This window comes from Podarcis muralis, chromosome 10 (genome assembly GCF_964188315.1).
Source record: "Podarcis muralis chromosome 10, rPodMur119.hap1.1, whole genome shotgun sequence".
NCBI classification, from domain to species: Eukaryota; Metazoa; Chordata; class Lepidosauria; order Squamata; family Lacertidae; genus Podarcis; species Podarcis muralis.
In genome coordinates, this window is record NC_135664.1 from 47,623,340 (window position 1) to 47,641,966 (window position 18,627).

Consider the following 18,627-nt stretch of genomic DNA (forward strand, 5'->3'; position numbering starts at 1 on the left):
TGTACATGGGCGTGGCGTGGAGTGTAGTAATAGGTTCCTAGCAGCGAAGCGAACTTAAATTTCAGAGAGCAATCCGCGTCTTGGAGCATTTAGGAGCGAAAGTTGCTGTCAAAACCGGATCCGTGTTGCGGCATACGAAGTTCATTGTCTCACAAGCGCAGTTCGCTTCCTCTGTATAGCCGGTAGGCGATATTCTCTGAAGCCTACACGTTACAGAGTGTGCGTAGCTCTGCTATATCCCAGTAGTTTCTACGAAAGATGGGTACGTAGCTTCCTCACATACAGTCCCGCAACGTAGCAGCACTGGCACCAGTTACGTAAATTACGGAGGCAGTTTTATATTACCTCTATTAGAGCTTTCTTTAGGCTCGTAGGACAGGATCTTTGCGCAGATGACTTTCAAGAATGGGCAGAAGTTGGCTCCCCGACTCAAGAAGCTAAACGAATGCAGGCTACGCCTACGTACTTTCTGTACCGCGCACGGTAGCAGGATCCTTTTGAACCAGCCCTTTACAACAGGACCGACGTTGCGTTTTTCGAGAATAAGCGCAGGCGCCCGTTCCCTCTCTGTTCCACCCAGTTATTCAGCGCCGTAGTCTACGCAACAGTCGGCCAGAGCGACAACGTAAGAGGCGGCAAGCTAGGTTGGCGGCGGCCATTTTGTGTCGGGAGGTCGGAGAAGAAAGACGGCGTTGTCTTTCGCGCCGAGCGGTTCCTGCTTCCATTCGGCCTGCCTTGGAGCCTGCGGGAATCGAGCCCTAGCGGGAGAAAGAAGGGATATAGCAGGACAATAACAACCGCGCTCGGGTCTTCTCAGCGCCGGGACTCCGGTCGTCGCTTTGCTCGCCCACGTAGCCTGGCGCCAGAGGACTCCTTCGGCCTGTGAGGATGCGAGGCTTTGGAGACCGAGGCCGAGACCGCGACCGCGGCGGGTAAGGAAGGCCTGGGCGGGGAAGGGAGCGGGGCGGCCTCCTCCGGGGAACCCGAGTCTACTGGGCCTCTGCCTGCCTCGTCGCTGCCGCACAGGAGACCCGCCAGGAGAGGAGAGAGGCCGGAGGGTCCTCGGCCCCTGCGGGTGGGGAAGCGAGCTAGAGGATTTCACGAACACGCTTCTTCGGGGAATAAGTTTATTTGATCTCGGGTGGTAATCCTGAGTAAACATAAGGGGCTACAGTTCGTTAAAAGCTGCTACATACATACATACATACATACATACGTGTGTGTGTGTTTTGTAGCAAAGCTTACTGGTTTTTCGCACAGCTGCACCTGTAATCCAACAGGTGAAGCTTTCTGCACCACCGCAACGCGGGGAGGAAAGCTTCACCTACTACTGGCTTCTCCCTTGCCAGGAATTAAAGGTTGCAATATGGTTGCTGAATGTAACTAAGCGGATGGAAAATGGCGTTGCAATATGGAGTCCAAGGTGGGGACAGGGAGGTGCTTAATGTGGGCCCATGAGGGGTGGAGATCTGGGGTAGGAAATGCGAGGCCTTAGGAGGCGGGAACTAGAGGCTCCCTGGACAAAGTTCGTTTGTGTTCCTCTTCTCTTCCTTTAACTGATCGGAGGGCTGCAAGCCTCTGAACACATCTTGCACCGGTCCCAACTCCCGCTGATTTTATACTTGTTGATCACTTTATTTGAGCCCCAGCATTGCGCTCCTCCTCTTCCTCTGGGTTAAGGTGGGACACGGTATTTCATCTGACTGTCAGTGTCACTTTTACAGTGGTAGTAAAGTATTGTAAATTCTAAAGTACAGCTGCAGAGGCATACTGCAATCCTTACCCCAGGGTGAATTTGTTCAAATCAGACGGGGTGTTCTGTAATATGATTGCAACCTAAGCTCATTTTAGCTCAGTTGTGAGAATTTCCTTGTGACTGTATAATGCTGTTGTTCAATGCCTTGTCGTGTTCTTACTTGGGATATTTAAGCGCAAGCCTAATTATAGAGTGCATAAACAGTTAGATAGCATATGTATCATTATCAGTATCATTTTCTTATGTTGTTACTTGAGGAGCATATGCCGTGGTCCCAAGCACATTTACTTCTTATAAGCCCTGTTCAAATCAAGGAGACAACTTGCAAGTAAATATGCTTTGGATCAGCATGCAGTTTGAAAGAATTGGGATCAGCTGACACAGCTTGTGGTGATACTGAAAATGATCACAACCCCCCCCCCTTGCTTCTCCAACCACCGTAAACACTAATGTGAGTATTATCTGTGGTAGAAGCATTGGTGCTGCTGTCACTGTGCTGCCAATACCGATATTGCTACTCTGATTGAACTGCATGGGGATTTGCACAATTTTACCACAGTTTATAGATGTGTGACTTGCTGATTCAGTGTCACTGATACTGAGGTTCCAAACACCTCTGCCTGGAAGCACCCTGGCTTTGCCATCCTAATCCTGTTTACTCAGAAGTAAGGCCCACTATGTTAAATGGGACTTCCCAGTAAGTGAGAAAATCTGGAATAAAGTAATTTTTGAGCGTTCCATTGCTCATACAGCTGATAAGCTAGCTTTAGGCAGCCTACAGCACAGTCCACATGTGCTTAAAAGTAAGATTTGTTCAGTTAGATTTACTCCCATATAAGTATTGGTTGCAAACCTTTGCACACTTTGGAGTAAACTTCCCTGAACTCGGTAGGACTAGTTTATGTGTAAATGTGTTTAGAGTTGCACTGTTAGTGTCATAAATGAACTGTTGCAGTTAAAACTGTATCCTAGTACATATGCATGCTTCCCATAGCTTGTTGCTAAATTGTGCATAAAATGGTTTGATTATAAAGTTACCTTGTTTTTCATTTTGTTTTCATGTGTGGAATTTGATCTTTCAAAGTTATGCTCTGTTTTGTTAGAAAGTAAAGTTTAAAAAACTTGCAAAAATATTTAAAGGTATGTTTAGAATTTTTCAGTGTTTGCTGATAATACTTTCTAAAACATTTAGATTAAGGTAATTGCTTGGAATATTTTTTGCTGCTTTCCTGCAACAGTAAACAAAAAGACAATCCCTGGAATAAACATTTTATCAATTCTTGCTGTCTTCAGTATTTCCAGAAGCTGAACTGTTGTTGTTATGTTATTGATAAGCAACAATACTTCTATTGCCCCAAGGTCTCATTTTGTTTATTTGTTGGTTAAGGATATAGTATAGCAAATAGTCAGAAGGGGGGGGGGAATGTTGCTTTAATATAATTTCACTGAGATTCAGATTACAGGGAACCAGGCAGAGGGCCTTCTCGGTAGTGGCATCAGTAAGATGAAATAGGTGACACTTTTCCCCATTACAGAAATGTTTTCTTAGCTTAATAATAAAGATGCAAGCATATGTTTGTCAAATACTTCGAAAAATAACTTCAACTGGAATCCCCCTCCTCTCCAGGTTTGGCGGTCCACTTCCTCCTAAAAAATTTGGAAACCCGGGTGAACGTCTCCGTAAGAAGAAATGGGACTTGAATGAATTGCCTAAGTTTGAAAAAAATTTCTATGCTGAACACCCTGAAGTGGCCAGACTGACTCCAGTAAGTTTCATTTGTTCTTCCTTTTGTGCTTGGTATACTTGGAAACTTTCCCAGCTTTAATGCTTCCCATATAGAGTGCTAATGCAGATATGAAAATAACTAGAATTATTTCTGTCAATAGCTTTGTCAGCCTGCACATTGCAGTGGTAATCTTTTCATTCACTTACTGCAATTTATAAAGTTACTTCTAATCTATCTTTTCTGTGATTACACAAGGTTTGTAAAAAGCCTACAAAAATATTTTAAGCTACTTGCCCAGACATACTTAAGTTAGTAATTTGTAGCATATCAAATTGCCTAAATGGTAGCGAGAACAAACATCTATTTTATAATATCTGCCCTTCGTAATTACCTGGGTGCCAGTTTTGCCTATGCAAGTCTAACTTGTTATATATGTTTATATAGGTGATTTCACCTTAAAACTGTGGCCTGGATGTTTTTTGAGTTGCAGTGTATTTTGTTAAAAAGGAACTTCTGGAATAAATTTGGTTTCAAGTGTTAAGTGCATATCAATTTTTCTGGCTTGTTTCAATCCAAGCACAGAAGACTGTTGTGCTCCAATCTTTGTAGGCCCTGAAGACTTAGTTATTAAAGGTCAGTTTTACATAGGCAGTGCCCTTTTGGGTAGGAAACCTTTTTCTTCTTTACTTGTTCTCTGTCAGATGCTGGTTCTGTGGAATTACAGTTTTGTATTATGAATTGTATGTGCTCAAATTGACTATTTTTTGTTGATACTGTGTATGTCTTAATTTTTAATATGCAAGTCACCTTGGAAGAAAATCACTTGGAAATGTTCTGAAATTAAGTTTCTCAAGTGCTCGTTGAAATTATTCACAACTCTTCAAGTTAACCAGTATACAAATAAAGCATTTTAAAGGAAACTATCAATCAGATGCAAAGCAAGTGGGGAAAATAACTTGCTAGATTCTTTATCTAACCTAAATTGAAATATTGATGCAGATGAGGAGTTATATGTGACTTACTAGTGCTTCATTTTTGGATTAGTAGCATATTGAACATCTTGCAGTTTGGGCAAAGAATTCACCTGAGAAAACTTTGTTGCTATAAGACTCTGGATGGTGAATTCAGTGGGATTTGCTTCCTGATAAATGTATTCAAGAATGCAGCTCTAGAGGTTTTTTGGTGGTTTGTGTGTTGTTGGCTTTTACTACATGGGATTTGTGATCCCCTGAGGTGGATGCAGTTTTGGACATGAATTCTAGTACCTACTTAGCTATACTTTCAATATTTTCTTGATAATGGAACTAATATGGAGAGAAATATTTTATAAAAAAAACTCTTATTCCGCCTTTCAGAGGTTAAAAGATGCATTGTCTATCAGGTAGGGTTGTTGGAACATAAAGCTAAAGCTACAGAGCATTTTACTTTAAGTGCAAATGGATGATAGAAATGAAGGGATTATCTTCTTCGTGACAGCCAGTAATGTTTTTCATAACAATGGAAGGTTATATAAAAATTTATTTTCACAAGGTTTATGTGCATTTTTTTACTCTAAACAGTATGAGGTTGATGAGCTAAGAAGAAAGAAAGAGATTACAGTTAGAGGATCAGATGTTTGCCCCAAGCCTGTGTTTGCCTTCCACCAGTGTAACTTTCCACGTAAGTATTCTGCTTTGCAGCTGTGACTAATGGGAGATCTTGGATGACATCAGTTTTGGGGTGAAAGAGGGTGAAGAATCTGAAACCTCATTGACAGAAATACTGAGGTTGGGAAATCTGCTGAACTGGATGTGTTGGGTGAGGTTGAATGACCAGGTATACAATTTGGAGTTTCTCCCAGACAACTAGCTGATTTGCCACTTGCTAGTTGCCACCACTATTTGCCATAGTCATTGATGAGCTGATTACCTCAAGACTAAAGTACTGTCATGCACTCTTTCTGGGACTACCTTTGAAACAGTTCAGAAGCTTCAGTGGCTTGGGGGGGGAGCAATATGATCATATAACACTGATTCTTTACCAGTTGCATTGATTCCCAGTGCTCAGGGGCGAAACTAAGCTTTATTTCACTTAGGTCTAAGACCCAGTTTGGCACCCACCCACCCATACATTTGCATACACGTTGTTGTTGTTGTTGTTGTTGTTGTTGTTGTTGTTGTTGTTGTTGTTGTTGTTGTTGTTGTTGTTGTTGTTGTCTTTCCCAGGAAACTAAATCTGGGTCCCTTATTGACTGGTTTTAAGCAGCCTCTCAAGACTTGGTCCTTTAAATCTGCTTTTAAGTGATAACAATTCTGTTCTGTGTTCTTAGCTGTAATTTTAACAATCAGTTCTATTTCTAAATGAATTGCTTTTAGTACTTTTGTTGTGAATTTTGTATCTGACAACCTTTTATTTAAATAATTTTTAAGTTGGGTACTACCTTAGCCCTGCAAGGTAGTATAAAAATCAATAAATCTTCAGTACTTGGCCCCAGAATGTGATACTAACATGTAGCATTGGTTAAACTGCACTCTGTGAAAATTTAATTCATGCAGAATATATGCTGTGCTATTTTTAATGTATGATTACATCTATGTTTTTAACTTTCAGAGTATGTTATGGATGTCTTGATTGACCAGCATTTTACAGAACCAACTCCAATTCAGTGCCAGGGCTTTCCATTGGCTCTTAGTGGTCATGATATGGTGGGCATTGCACAGACTGGCTCTGGAAAGACATTGGCAGTATGTATTTTTCAGTTTTTGTTGAATTATTTTTGTCTCCAAATTCCTTGGGAGGAAAGCACTTACTTTCAATCACAGTGACATTATGCATTCATGTGAAAAGAATAGAAGAAAGCTGCTCCTCTCCTGTTACTTCAGCAGTACACCAAGGCTAAGTGCAGAATTTGGGCATATTTTTCCTTTTACAGTAAACTGTGAACATCTTGTAAAGATAGCTAGATATCTAAAATTAAACAAGGACAAAGTAAAGGTGTGATATTTGGTTAACTTTTTCACATTTTATATTATGACACCTGAGCCTGTGCATGTTTGCTCAGAAGTATCATGAGAGTTGTAAGGGAGCCTGTGGATCATCTAGTCCAACCCCCTTCAATGCAAGTCTCACTTTGTCCTTTGAGACTTAATGCTATCTGCACTTATCTGGAAGTTATCAGTCTAAAGCAGCAATACTAAATGCTTATTTGGGCATGGTCCATTGTTGTTAATTGAAGCTGATGTCATGTAAGTAGATTTAGGCTTTTGTGGTGTATGTTCTTGGAGGGGTTGTAAGAAGTCAGCCATGTAATGTTGAGTAGCATCACACTGGGGAATATTGTCATAGCTCATGAGCCTTTTATTCAGTTGTGCTGTAGCTTACGCTAAGCTGATGGAGTACTTTCAGCTTGGCTTTCTATGATTACTGTCTTACTGGCAGAAGCATCTAATGTTGCTGATCCTTGCTTCTCTGCACTTGGTTCAGTGACTAAAACTTGAGAGTACAGCACCCGTGCATGCCTGATGATTATGGGAACCATGTTGACCCATTGCAGTATTGGTGTACTGCCCCTTTCACCTCCAGGTTGGCTGTTCTCAGATACATGAAGAGGTGAAAGCTGTAAATCTCATTTTAACTTAAAATGCGTTTGTGAATTGGACAGCTGGTATATCCACTTTGTGTCTTTAAGCAGTATATAGGTAAGATTTGAGAAGTGACTTTCATTTTCATGTCCCATAATATCTTGATTTATCCCTGTTTCAGTACTTGCTGCCTGCAATTGTTCATATCAACCACCAGCCATACTTGGAAAGAGGGGATGGTCCAATTGTGAGTAAATATTTTTAATGCTTTTTTTACATACGTTTTATGCTTTATCATATTACATTTCAGTAAATCAAAGAGAGCTGTGGGCTTTGCCTCTGATGTTTAAGCAGTTTACATAAAATCACACGGTATTCTTTGATGCCTTCTTTTGCAGTGCTTGGTTTTAGCTCCTACCCGAGAGCTGGCCCAGCAAGTCCAACAGGTAGCCGATGATTATGGTAAATGTTCAAGGTTGAAGAGTACCTGTATATACGGAGGAGCACCCAAAGGTCCTCAGATCAGAGACTTGGAGAGAGGTAATTAACAGTGGGCTTGCTTTACGCAGGATGGTTGTAACATACTAATTGTGCAACCCCAATATGTGATTAAAACTTTGTATGGATACCTTCTTGGTAGCATATTTCAATTAATATATTTAAATTATGTTGGCTGTCTCATAGGTGAATGTATTTTTAATGAAAGTTGATGGATTTCCCCCCCTTTCATTTTCTTTCCTCTGTTTCTTCTTTACTAAATTTGTTACAGTAAGTGTGCAACTTACATACATTTAACTTGTGCGCATTCAGCTTTATATGCTTGACAAAAAAAGAAAAACTAAATGGAAATGGGGTGGGTGTCCTGGAAAAAAGACTTTGGCAATTCCATCCACCATTGACCACAATGTGTTTTGATGATAAGTGATTTTGGCTTTAGGCCTGGTCCCCGGAACATAACCCCTGCTTAAGCTGTGGGCTTACTGTATTTAAAAAATCAACTGAAATACTTATAAAGGCTGAGGAAGGCTGATAAGTCTTACATGAACAGCTTGTGAGCTGTACTAGTGAGGCTTTTCTTTACCATGCAGTCTTTTAAATATTGACCTGAATTGGAAGATTTCTGTCTGCCTTCATTAAAAAAACAAAGAGTTGTATGCATAGACTGTATGTAGACTGTTGGCTAAGAATGTTGATTGCATATTTAATGTCTGCAGTATCTCTATCTAAACTTCTTTAAGAATCCTAGGCTAAAAGGCCTAGGCTAACTTGATGCACATAAAAGTGTTGGCTGTGTACATAACTGTTGTATCTTTGAATTCAGTATTTGAATCCTTGGTTAATGTTAAGTTCCTTTTATGCTAACTTTCATCCCCACTCCAACTTCATTCCCTGAAGGTGTTGAAATTTGCATTGCTACACCTGGACGTCTAATTGATTTCTTGGAAGCAGGGAAAACTAATCTCCGCCGATGTACATACCTTGTGCTAGATGAAGCTGACAGAATGCTGGATATGGGTTTTGAACCTCAGATTCGTAAAATTGTTGATCAGATACGGGTGTGTAAACCTTGACTGTATTAGCTTTCCTTAAATCCCCCCTTTGAAGAATACCACCCAGCTTAACATATATTCTTTCAGCCTGACAGGCAAACTCTAATGTGGAGTGCCACTTGGCCAAAGGAGGTGCGTCAGCTTGCTGAGGATTTCTTGCATGACTATATCCAGATCAATGTGGGCAACCTGGAGCTGAGTGCCAATCATAATATCCTGCAAATAGTGGACGTGTGCATGGAGAGCGAAAAAGATCATAAGTATGGATGCTGCTGTAGTTTCCTACATTTTCTTGTAAATTAGACTTAAGCCTATGGCAATTAGTTATTCAGGCAGACCCCAGACATGTGACTATTTAATGATTTTTATTTGTTTTTATCCTGCCTTTTGGATCTTAATTGGACAGTTAAAACAGTGCTCCTTGTTATGATAGTTCATGTGATTAAGGCCAAAAACCTATAGTTCGTTACTTTATCCATAAAACACCCACTGAGCTAAGCGAGCCTTTACTTGTCATTTAAATGTTCTGTATAATTAATTTTGAGTGGATTGAATATTGCTGTAAATGACTTGCCTCAAATAATGATATGAAATTAGCTTATTTTTATGTTTATAATTTGTTGTGTGTGTGTTTTTATTTGAAGACTAATCCAACTGATGGAAGAAATCATGGCTGAAAAAGAGAATAAGACAATTATATTTGTGGAGACAAAAAGACGATGTGATGACCTAACTCGAAGGATGCGTAGAGATGGGTAGGCCTTCTGCTCTTTATTTGAACTGATAATGTTGCAGATGAAAAGCCTTAAAGATGCATAGGGCTTAATTTTGTTGCTGCAAAGATGTTCCTATGTTTAGCTTGCAATGAAATCCAGGTTGCAGGAGGAATGGTGTGGCCGCCTACTTGGAAACTTAATGGATGCAGTACTTTATTTGAGAATCCAGTGTACATGTTTTAAAGATGTTCATCAAAACAATTGCCAATAATATAAAAAGAGAAAACTACTCTTCCAGAATCTGAGGGGATGGGTAGGTTGTTGAGGCAGCTCCAGGCAATGAGATACTAATTAACCACTAGCACTTTAAGTATGACACATAGATAATTATGTTCTTACTTTGGAAATGCACACAGTAATTGAGTGATGCAAGTAAAATAATATTGAAGAACATGATATTGTTCTCCAATGTATGTTGTTGGCACCCTCACTTGGAACATTCGCTGGTGCAGTCTCTAACTTTTGTAGGGGCACATTGTCCCCCAGAGGTGCATGTGGCAGCTTAAAACTGTTGAAAACCTTTTGTCTTTGTAGATGGCCAGCTATGTGTATTCATGGAGACAAGAGTCAACCAGAACGAGATTGGGTGCTTAATGGTGAGTAGCAGGAAAAGCTTTCCTGGCTTCCCAGATAATATTTGATTTTGTGCATAAGTGAAATGCAATAGAAAATCATAAGCTTATTGATCTCATCTATATGCTGAACATGTTTATTTTTAGCTATTTGTTGGTTTCAGTATTGAGTTTGCATTCTTACATGCTTTTCTAATGGAAATGCAACAAAACAGAAAATTAAGTGCATGCAGTCCTAGTGTGAGTCGATGTAAAGGTTTCAAGTCTAATTCTGGAACCATGAGAAAGAAAGATCTGTTTTGTATGTGTGGTTTTTGTGACTTAATGGCTTTTTTCCTTTCAGAGTTCCGTTCTGGAAAGGCTCCTATCCTCATTGCTACGGATGTTGCATCTCGTGGGCTAGGTTTGTACACATGGGCTTCTCTGCCTGCTTCTCAGGTCGTTTCTTTAGATTTGAAACTTATTCCAAAGAATTTTAAAGCGTGACTTTCCCCCACATGTGAAATGCCTTTTTTAACATTGATCTTTTTTTTTCTTTCATATTCAAAATCTCTTCCTGCTCCTAACAACAGGCTTTGGTCTGCAGCAAGGCCTAGGCATGACTAATCGATCGCCAGTGGGGAGAAGAGACGTCCAATTACTCAAGCCCAATTGTTCCACACACCCTCTCATTTCCAGCTTCAGCTTTGTTGCTGGATGACTAGGATTGGACTGCACCCACTAAGTTGTTCAGAATTACCAGACGGTAGAGCAAACATCTTTTTAAAAATCCCTCTCTGTCCAGATGCATTACTAATGTAATTGCACCTTAGAGACTCACCACTACTATGGAGCACTGTTTCACATACATGGACGTAACTTGTATTTTAACACACGAGCATTATCCCTCATTTTCCCACCTAGACTGGATTGCTGAGGTTATATAGTAAAAGCTACAAGGGGTTTCTTGTAGTGTGATGTATCTCAGTTTTCTTCAGTGCTGTAAAAATGGCTGCTTCCGGATGCTTGGGTAAACAGTCCCGCTTTAATATCTGTATTGTGATTAAGCTCTGCGTCTCAATTGGCCAGAAATGTCAGATTCTCCATATTGTAGATATTTTGGAAATCTGGAAGAGGCCACTCCTGGGAGCTGTTAGTGTTGAATTTGGTGGACTGGCCCACAGTGGCAGATCTTGTACCCAGTCAATGAAAACAATCCCTCAGGTTGTTCAGAGTGACTTTGTTTAAACAGAGAGTTTTGTCACTTGGAATGCTTAGTTCCCAAATGTGATAAACATACTAAGAAAATTAGTAGCCTTTAATCACATAACCTTCATTCTCACATGCCATCCCCTAAATTGGAAACACTTCTCTAGAGGTGTTCATATGGATTTCAGTCTCTGTCCTCTGGGGTCATGTCTGGACCTGTGCAGGTAGAACTTGGGCCTGTTAGGAGAAGGGGTGAGGCCAGATTTTTTTGGCAGTGGTTTTTAAACAGGCTTGCTGTGTGCTGGTAGCTTCTTTGTGCATCTTGCCTAGACACTTAAAATCAGCCCTTCTCATATATATATATTTCCCCAAAACAACTCATTTGGATACTATTTAAGGAAAACAGTCTCCCCGTTCTGCCTTCTCCACTTCACCGAGGCTGGGGGGAAAAGGTACCAGAGTCTGTTTCTTGTTACTAAATAACATCTTGGCTTGTTTTGGGGCCCAGAGTTTGCTGCTTAATAATACGTAGCTGGCAAACCTCTGGACGAATTCCTCCAAGTTCCTGGAAAGTGAAGGCTTCTACCTAAAACATAGAACAGGGGCGCGCACTTTTTGGCTGAGTCACCAGGGTTTTTCCTTCTACTCAAAGGAACATTGGTCTCAGAAAACTCCTTCCAGGTAAGTTGAGTCCCCCATAATGGCTTCTTTATGAATAACTCCCAGGAGAGAAGACTTCCCTCTGCACTGTTTTTCATTAAACACTTCACTCTGTTAAAGTCAAATCATTAAATTTCTTTTTGTTTGTTTTCTTTAACAGAAACTTTATCAGCTGCCGATCACTCAGTGCAGGTCTGGGGACATATCTACATTGGTGGTCGAAGCAGCTCTCTAGATGAAGCGTGTTTGCTAGTTTCTGCCCCTCCCAATTAAATGCCCAGTCATTTTCCGGGGGCATCTCAGTGTGAATGCATCCCTAGGTAGCCATATTCCTTTCTAGAATGGTCAAGAACGGAATCTCTATAATTCCTTGGAAGAAATACTGTGATGAGCACAATTTTACATCAGTGCAAGATAGAATAGTAAGAAGTCATTTTACTGCATGTTACCTCCCCTCCCCCACTCAGATAATGTGGATCTGATACACACCTTTTTAAGGTAGAAATTGACCCCACCTCTTTTCTCTTCCTTGTTGCCCTTCCATGGATTTCCACCAAAATCCAGTCATTGAGACCTTCATTGTTAACTGGCAGTCTCTGTGCTTTCTAACAAGGATATGCTTCCTGGTATTCATTATGGCTACCTAACTAATGGATGTACAGAATGGGATTGGCTGAGGTTCCATAGCCTGCTGTTTGTCAGACTCCAGTTAAATCCTAGCTATGAAGATGTGAATGCACTTGGTGTGTTACCCTGCCCTTACCCAACTCTTGCCCTTTGAGATCTTTGCACCAAGGACCCTAGCTGGAGACTCGCGCTGCCCCCTGTGAAATCTTGCCTTCTCACTTTTTGGTGTGATTCAGGACTTTGGAGTCTGGAAAGATTGAGGAGCCCCCCCTTGGTGTAATAAGAAACAGACGTAATACCCCTTTGCCACCACTACAGCCCACTTTTATTTTTGCCCTTCTCCCCATCCCTTTATTTGAAATTGATGCAGTCTGGGCAATAGATGCAGCCTGACCTTTTGGATGTAATTTTTAGCATCTGCATTTTTGACAGTTGCCCCCTTTAAGCCCTGTGAGGGGACAACAAGCGTTGGAGGACCTGAAACCTTTACGTGAACCCAGGTTCTCAGGCGCTTGACAGCCAAATGGGGCTACAGAGAAGCATCCATGCCAGTTCACAGAGCGAGCGTGTGTGGGGACTTCTCGCTGCCATGGACCCTTGATGCATGCTCCCCGCGCTCCAGTGGTCCCGTGTCAGAGGGCGGAGTTTTCGAAAGGAGGCCGCCAAAAATAAAAGGCAAAGAGACGGGATCGTCTGCAGCGATTTCCCACAGGAGGAGGGAGTGTGCATCGGTCTGGTAACAAAACAGGGAATGTTTCTAATTTTTACGAGAAAAGTCAATCTGTGTTTTATCTTGGATATAATCTCAATATTCTCTGTAAAATGCAGATTTTTTTTTGTAAGAGCTGTTAAATTTTAATGTAAAATTGCTGTTTAAAATGTATTGCAATTTTTCTCAAAGCATTACACTAACATTTACTTATTTTCTGCCTTTTGCACCTGTGAACTTTAAAATGTTTCCTCGAAGGTTTTGAATGTTTAAATATTGGGTTATTCCCATTGTTCAAGTTAGCTGCAAGCAGTTTATGCTAGAAATCTCACCAAGATAGTCTTGGTGATATCAAATGTTAGTGTGATACACCTTTTTAAAGGAGAATTAAAATGATCTGAATGTCCATTGGCCAAACTGTACTTCAAATTTAAAACTGGGGTAATTTATAGATACCAGGAAGAGGGGGAATAAATTATCTAAGCTATCAATTTTTTGGGGAAAGCATTTCCCCCCCATTTTTGTAACAATTGGAAGGTAAGTGGTTTCAGTGTTGCTGGACTTTGTAGACTTCTCCTAACAGAGTTAAAGGCATGTGGCAGTTCTCTCCTACATCCAGTCCAGTTGCTGTGTCCATAAAAAGAATGGCACATGTAATGGTGTAAAGTTGCCTGAATTCCACAAATGAAATGTTTGGAGATTAATATTATTTGTGTGTGTGTTCATAGCATGCATGCAGCAAAGGATGGATGAATTTTAGAGGAAGAATGAACTGCTTTGACTTGACTTTCTGAAAATAAATTATTTATGTCCATGGGCATATCTCTCCATTTAGCCTTTCGCTCTGTTGGGAAGAGTCTGTACTGTCTTTATTCTTTACAACTATTAACTTTTTTCTTTTTTCTTGTTACTGTCACCTGCATTTGTGCTCCCTACCTTCTGTTGGCACATCCTTCCACCATATCCTGTCCTCAACCTCTCACTGTGCTTTGGTTGCTTCACAAAGATGTGGAAGACGTAAAGTTTGTGATAAACTACGACTATCCAAACAGCTCGGAGGATTATGTGCACAGAATCGGCCGTACTGCCCGTAGCACCAACAAAGGCACTGCCTATACATTCTTCACACCAGGGAATTTGAAGCAGGCTAGAGAGCTAATAAAAGTCCTAGAGGAAGCCAATCAGGCTATCAATCCTAAACTGATGCAGCTTGTGGACCATAGAGGTGGTGGAGGAGGAGGAGGTAAGAAGCTTCTTTCTACATGTGTTTTGTTTTTTTGCAGTTTCCATATTGGTTGCCTTTAGCTTGCCAGCTACATTTAATAGAATGCTATCAAGCACTGTACCCAGTGCCTTGTCTATTACCCTGTGCCTGGCATTACACTGCTGTGCTAGCTCTGACCTCCCAATATGTGGTTATCTGCAAAGAGCCGCTGTGCATGAGCAACCAATTGCCTCATAGGGCTTTCCTGGCAGACAACCACACTCAATGCACGGTTAGTGTGAGGCGAGCGGGAAAGTGTGGCCCTGCCATGGCATTGCCCCTACATGCAAATGCAAAAAACTCATGCATAAGGTTAAGTGTATAGTGTAAGCTCAGTTGATCTAGAGCAGGGGTCAGCAACCCTTTTCAGCTGTGGGCCGGTCCACCGTCCCTCAGACCATGTGGTGGGCCGGACTATTTTTTTGGGGGGGGATGAACAAATTCCTATGCCCCACAAATAACCCAGAGATGCATTTTAAATAAAAGGACACATTCTACTCATGTAAAAACACGCTGATTCCCGGACCGTCCGTGGGCCGGATTGAGAAGGCAATTGGGCCACATCCGGCCCATGGGCCTTAGGCTGCCTACCCCTGATCTAGAGGGCATTTAAGTGAGCTTGACACCATATTCATTCATCTGTACCATCAGGCGGCCGCTCTCGTTACCGTACCAGCAACACCTCCAACAATCCCAATCTGATGTATCAGGAGGAGTGTGAACGGCGGCTCCGGGGTGTTAAAGATGGCCGGAGAGACTCGGGCAGCTTCCGAGACCGTGAACGCGGCGAGAGCTTTGCAAACGGAGCCAACAAGGCCTACGGTGGTGCATATGGAAGTGCAAATTCTGCGTTTGGGTCGCAGCAGGGCCAGTATGGCTATGCCCAGGGAGCCTATGGAGCTGCTGCTTACGGTGCGAGTGGCTATGGGGCAGAATATGGTGCCGCCGGCTATGCCGGAGCAAATGCTGCCAATGCCGGGAGAAACTCGCAGAGCACAGGCCAGCAGCAGTATGCAGGAATGGGCCGTTCCGGCCAGCAGCCTCAGCCTCTCATGTCGCAACAGTTTCCTCAGCCTCCAGGCACTAACGTGATGGGCTATATGGGACAGACTGCCAACTACCAGTATCCACCACCTCCACCACCCCCTCCCCCTGCACGCAAGTGAGACCATTTGGTTTATAGGTGACCAGTCAAGACTTGCAAATAAGAACCTTTTCTTCTCCCCTTTCCCTCACCACCCCTCCACCCCTGCCATCCCCATTGTGGTGTTTTCCCCTAATGCAGGTTAGATGTAGAGTTCACTATCGGATACTGTCCATAAACATTGGCCCCGGTCTACATTTTCAATTTTGTTTTTAAAATTAGAGTTGACTGGAAAACTAACTTCTCTTTACATGTTTTGGCCTTGCATGTTAAGAAACCTGAAATGATTTTTTTTCTCACCCCCCCCCTCAAAAAAAACACCTACAAGGCAGATATGTCCCAGCCCAGTTGTCATTGTGTCTGAGGCTTGTGTATGAAAACTTGCTGCAGAGAGGAGCAACTTATCCATCACATAGACCACAAGAAAGATGTTGTGTAATATTCCTTAACAGAATATTTGAGATGGTGTAATTTTTGCTTATTAAAATTGAGACTTTCCACAAGGACAGTTGAACCTGAGTCCTTGAATTTGACATAGGTGGATTTTGAAAATATAATAATTGTTTTGACTCATCTTACAGTTGTTCCAAACCTCCACTTTACAGATAGAAAAAAACAAAAACATTTAATTTTGGCTAGCATTTTTGCAGCACTTGGATGTCTTATCAGCCCTTTGCATAAGGGATTTAAAGAGTGTTAGAAAAAGAGTTTTCTTTTCTGTACTTCTCCCCTGTTTTCATAACTAAATCATTTCATTCTTAAAAATTAATTGGATTTCTCTGTGGTACTCAAATTACTACCAGCTAGATATTTCACCCAATAATAATAAAACCTTATGCCTCCCCACCTCAAGTTCCAAATTGCACTTCAGCAGAAAATACTGAGGGAAATTAAGCAGTCACCATTTACTTGGTGTATATGTCCTTAATATAACATCTCTTATTGGGCAGATTTCAGGATCCCACTGTGCTGTGTAAAATGGTTCAGTTTTTCTGTTTCAAATTTTGAAGATTTACTTTAGGCCAAATGGAATCTAACCCCCTCTTTAGTGGGGAGGAGGAAGAGACGGCTAGTAAGTCTTGGAGCTGCATTCACATCCTGATCTGAATAGGGCTTTCCTTGGCTTTTTGAGTGAGTTTCTTCAACTGTCTTTTACACTCAGCTTTTACAGGTAGGTAGCATTCTAGGAAATTTTAGGAAAGGATGGAACTTTAGTAAACCGTTCCATTCAATCTTGTTGATTTCCCCCCCAGGCTGAGCAAGGTTGTAGGTTAGTGAGTGGGGAGAGTGGGATAGAATTCTTCAAGTACTAAGGCTTATGTCCTGTGACTATTAGCAGAAGGGTTGACAAGTAGTTGGCTTTTTTAGTGCATCACCGGCTATGTTTGGACAACATGGCAGGAGATCACTTGTGTACTGTACTGATTGAGAGGCATAATGTATGTGCTACAGTGTTTTCTGTTTTGGGAAATGCATAGTTCAAATAAGTACAACAGCCCAGTTACTTTATTGCAATGTGGGGCTCGTTTATTTTTTTAAAAGGGGCCGTTACATTTGTATTCCTCAGTAGAGAGCAGCCCGGGGATCGATAAAAAATTGTGTGTCTGCACGCAACATACAGGTAGGTTGTTGGCACAGACTGTGAGAGGGAAATTTGCCAGTTCAAATAGCTCTTGCTTCGTTTGACTTCTGTAATTGTATACTGGAGAAATGAGAAGTCTAGTAGTAATCTTCAAGGCTAAAAAGATCAGAAATGAACGTTCATTTTAGAAACGTATCATGGAATATCTTGTTAGCTCATGCAGAATATTAACAACCATTGAACGCTCTGGTATGTTCTGGCCATGTCCCACTTGGTGCTGCTTGGTTCCACTTACCAGCTAAAGAGCCCCCTTGACAAAGCGGTGGTGTCCATTGTTTCTCCAGGAAACGTCTGTCGAAATGCCAGTCCAGCATCTTCCCTTCCAAATAAATTACTGTGTGGGCTTTAAGTTGAAAGATTTAAACTCTAAAGTTTAGAGGCTTTTTGGGTCGGATCAGTGCTCTGTTTCAACCCTTACTGGTATTTGAACACATTCCTGTTGTATTAACAAAGACTTGAATGGAAGGATTCATAGCTCTGTGGTATTCAGGCACAGCATACTAAAAAGCTATGTTACTATTAGTTTGTAAATTGTCCTTTTGATACCATCTTGTTTTCTTTTGTAGGTATGAATAAAAATACTTGTCAATAAAGATTGAACTCTCTCTCATTTAAAAGGTAGAACCTCATATGCGCTTTTCCCAGTAAGAAATATCTAATTTCTCTATACAACAGGTATAGGAATGAACATTTTAATGTCTATATTAGGCAGCATTGGATTTGTAGCTGATTGACTGGCTGAACCCAAAGGGTGCTCACTAATGGTTCCTCAGTGTTATAACAATAATAATAATAATAATAAATTTTATTTATACCCCGCCCTCCCCAGCCGAAGCTGGGCTCAGGGCGGCTAACAACAATCAAAATAATCCAACATTCTAAAAACCTTTCATTATAAAAATTAATTAAAATAAAATTGATGGCAACCATTAAGCAAAATTCTGTGCAGATTGCCAGAGGAGGGGGTCAGGCTGCGCCCTGACCAAAGGCCTGGTGGAACAGCTCTGTCTTACAGGCCCTGCGGAAAGATGTCAGGTCCCGCAGGGCCCTAGTTTCTTGTGACAGAGCGTTCCACCAGATTGGAGCCGCGGCTGAGAAAGCCCTGGCTCTAGTTGAGGCCAGCCTAACGTCTCTGTGGCCTGGGATCTTCAGGATGTTTTTATTTGCAGACCGTAAGTTCTTCTGTGGGACATACCAGGAGAGGCGGTCCTGTAGGTATGAGGGTCCTAGGCCGTATAGGGCTTTAAAGGTTAAAACCACCTTAAACCTGATCCTGTACTCCACCGGGAGCCAGTGCAGCTGGTATAGTACCGGATGAATGTGATCTCGCAGCGAAGACCCCATAAGGAGTCTTGCCGCGGCATTCTGCACCCGCTGGAGTTTCTGGGTCAGTCTCAAGGGCAGCCCCACGTAGTGGAAAAAACAAGTGGGGTGCCACAGGGTTCTCTCCTG

General features: G+C 41.7%; 1 protein-coding gene across 1 annotated transcript; it reads left to right on the forward strand.

Annotated features, from left to right (window-relative positions):
* The first annotated feature begins 668 nt into the window (after positions 1-668).
* On the forward strand, positions 669-17,768 carry DDX17 (DEAD-box helicase 17). The gene is made up of 13 exons (XM_028746166.2): positions 669-932; positions 3,384-3,522; positions 5,043-5,142; positions 6,073-6,206; positions 7,225-7,290; positions 7,442-7,583; positions 8,439-8,599; positions 8,681-8,853; positions 9,238-9,348; positions 9,904-9,965; positions 10,285-10,344; positions 14,132-14,368; positions 15,041-17,768. The coding sequence occupies exons 1-13, from the start codon at positions 889-891 to the stop codon at positions 15,553-15,555; spliced, it is 1,944 nt and encodes a 647-aa protein (XP_028601999.2). The 5' UTR covers positions 669-888; the 3' UTR covers positions 15,556-17,768.
* Positions 17,769-18,627: the final 859 nt, after the last annotated feature.

What these genes read in the sequence shown, in the direction of transcription:
- DDX17 (XM_028746166.2), top strand. Translation starts at nt 889, where the DNA reads ATGCGAGGCTTTGGAGACCGAGGCCGAGACCGCGACCGCGGCGG. An exon ending in AAGTGGCCAGACTGACTCCA is followed by an intron (nt 3,523 to 5,042) that starts GTAAGTTTCATT and finishes TACTCTAAACAG; the next exon opens with TATGAGGTTGATGAGCTAAG. An exon ending in AAAGAGGGGATGGTCCAATT is followed by an intron (nt 7,291 to 7,441) that starts GTGAGTAAATAT and finishes CTTCTTTTGCAG; the next exon opens with TGCTTGGTTTTAGCTCCTAC.